Below are 2,500 nucleotides of genomic sequence, written 5' to 3'. Positions count from 1 at the left end.
CCCCACCGACACGTGACTGTTATACACTCGTCCCCCACCGACACGTGACCGTTATACACTTGTCCCCCACCGACACGTGACCGTTATACACATTAATGAACACCTGAACTGAACACCTCCCTTCTGAACATCACCCACTGAATTTAATGCCAAGCTCCTGTACACACCCATAAGACACGCCCACCATTACAGATGTACACAATAGCTGCTGATATTTTATTTAGAATTCAGTTTTAGCAGAAAGAAACACAGAGGAGCTCTTTTGTTCTGAGGGAAATGATGGAATAGGAAATAGAAGAGGAGGACAACATAAACAGTTCTCTTATAACAGGAGCACATTCTTGTGAACATAGTGGAGAACCACACAATTCCACTACCAGAACTCCAAAAGCACATCATTTCATACCACACATGGAAGAGAAGGTTGTAGTTCATTGGTTAAGGCATTGGGCTCTGGATCAGAAGGTCACATGTTTTAAATTCCAGCACCACCAAACTACTACTGCTTGGCCCTTGAACAAGGCCCTTAATCCTCAACTGCTCAGTTGTAAGTCACTTTGGATAAGGGCATCTGCTAAATGCCATAAAAATGTAAAATGTTTAAGATCAGCGTGGTGTTGAGGATCTGTCAAAGTCAGAGAGACTTTTAGGCTATAATTCATCATCAACATGTGTTCAATACAAAGTGCTGCTTTAGCTTATGCATCAGGACTTTTATTGTGAAGTGGCAGCGAGCAGGGCGACATTTTGGTTTTCCTTCAGTGAGGAGCAGGTTCTCGGGCAGGTTCTCGGGCAGGTGAGGCGCTGAGACCCAGTGAAACACTTCGAGCTGCACGTGGTGTTGGTGTGTGTCAGTATAATTCTGTAAACATGGAGGATGAAGGAGGCAGCGCGGCTCCGAAGCGCCGGGTTCACGGCCTTCTGCAGCTTTATTACGGCCTCAGTAAGGAAGAGAAAGCGGAGCAGACCGAGGCTGCAGATCCGTGTGACATCAACGGCCCTCACTTCGACCCGGAGCTCTACCTCAACAAGGTACACACACACACACGATCCCTAATAGTTTATTCTCTTCATTTCATTGTGCTGTTAAATGGAGGGTCTGTTTACGTTGGACTTTCTATCCAATCAGGTTTCAGCCCTCACATCACGTGAGGTCTTCAGGGCGTGTCAGTGTAGTGTAACGTACATGTTTGAAGCTGTTGCTGTAACCAATCAGATTCCGACTTGCTGACACCGGGGGGGGGGTGCTCTGGCTCTGCTCTGGCTCTGCTCTGGCTCTGCTCTGGCTCTGCTCTGGCTCTGCTCTGGCTCTGCTCTGGCTCTGCTCTGGCTCTGCTCTGGCTCTGCTCTGGCTCTGTCTCTGCTCTGGCAGGCGTACAATCACATCAGCATTTTCACGTCAAACGGCATCTGTAGCAAACTGCACAATCAAACACACGTTTATAAGGATTTAATATCCGTTTTCAACAACTGACAGAGAAGAAGAAACTTATTTGGTTGCAGAAACATTTACAAGGATTTTTACAAGAAACCCTGACGTGAGGCATCGTGAGGAAAAGTCGCCAAAACAGTTTTTAAGCTTTTTCTTTCCTGTGGAATCTACACACACACACACACACACACACACACCGTGCATTTATTCCACATCTCCAGGAAATCCAGACACGTACAGAAATGCAGGAAACCCCGGGGTGATGTGATGAGGTAAATATAGGTGCTTCTGCTGGAGATGGTGTGTGTGTGTGTGTGTGTGTGTGTGTGTGTGTGTGTGTGTGTGTATGTGTGTGTGTGTGTAGTTGAGAAAGGAGTGCTCTCTGACGGAGCTGATGGATCAGGAGAGCTGTATGGTGAAACAAATCCGCTCTCTGGACAGTGACATGCAGACGCTGGTCTACGAGAACTACAACAAATTTATTTCAGCTACCGGTTGGTAAAACACACACACACACACACACACACACACACACACACACACACACACACACACACACACAAACACGTTAATAATGTTAATAAGATCCCCTAAATTCAGGCTGATCATGTGTATGATGTACAGATCCTAATCTAAATGTGAACCAGGTTTTGGTAAAATGTGTGTGTGTGTGTGTGTGTGTGTGTGTGTGTGTGTGTGTGTGTGTGTGTGTGTGTGTGTGTGTGTTCTTAGACACCATCAGAAAAATGAAGAATGACTTTAAGAAGATGGAGGATGAGATGGACTGTCTCTCAGCTAACATGGCCTCCATCACAGAGTTCAGTGCCAAGATCAGCAGCACACTGCAGGACCAACACACACACATCACCAAACTGTCAGGCATGGACACACACACAGACACACACACACACACACACACACACACACACACACAGAAGCACTAAAACATCATGGGTAATAATTGTGTGTGTGTGTGTGTGTGTGTGTTCAGGGGTTCACTCTCTGGTGCGTAAGCTGCAGTTCCTGTTCGAGTTCCCTGCCTGGTTGAGGAGGTGTGTAGAGTGTGGG

General features: G+C 46.6%; 1 protein-coding gene across 1 annotated transcript in view; it reads left to right on the top strand.

Annotated features, from left to right (window-relative positions):
- Nucleotides 1-714: 714 nt before the first annotated feature.
- The window catches only part of vps51 (VPS51 subunit of GARP complex), a 5,956-nt gene continuing 4,170 nt past the window's right edge, over nucleotides 715-2,500 (top strand). The window contains exons 1-4 of the mRNA XM_083567799.1: nucleotides 715-1,032; nucleotides 1,797-1,926; nucleotides 2,165-2,311; nucleotides 2,424-2,500. The exon at nucleotides 2,424-2,500 is cut by the window's right edge and continues 143 nt beyond it. Coding sequence (XP_083423925.1) covers nucleotides 871-1,032; nucleotides 1,797-1,926; nucleotides 2,165-2,311; nucleotides 2,424-2,500 — 516 coding nt within the window. The 5' untranslated portion in view covers nucleotides 715-870. The remainder of the gene's footprint in view (nucleotides 1,033-1,796; nucleotides 1,927-2,164; nucleotides 2,312-2,423) is intronic.

The sequence above is a fragment of the Silurus aristotelis genome (assembly GCF_946808225.1).
Source record: "Silurus aristotelis genome assembly, chromosome: 18".
NCBI classification, from domain to species: domain Eukaryota; kingdom Metazoa; phylum Chordata; class Actinopteri; order Siluriformes; family Siluridae; genus Silurus; species Silurus aristotelis.
The sequence above is the reverse complement of the archived record's forward strand: the minus strand, read 5'-3'. Positions and strand labels throughout refer to the sequence as shown.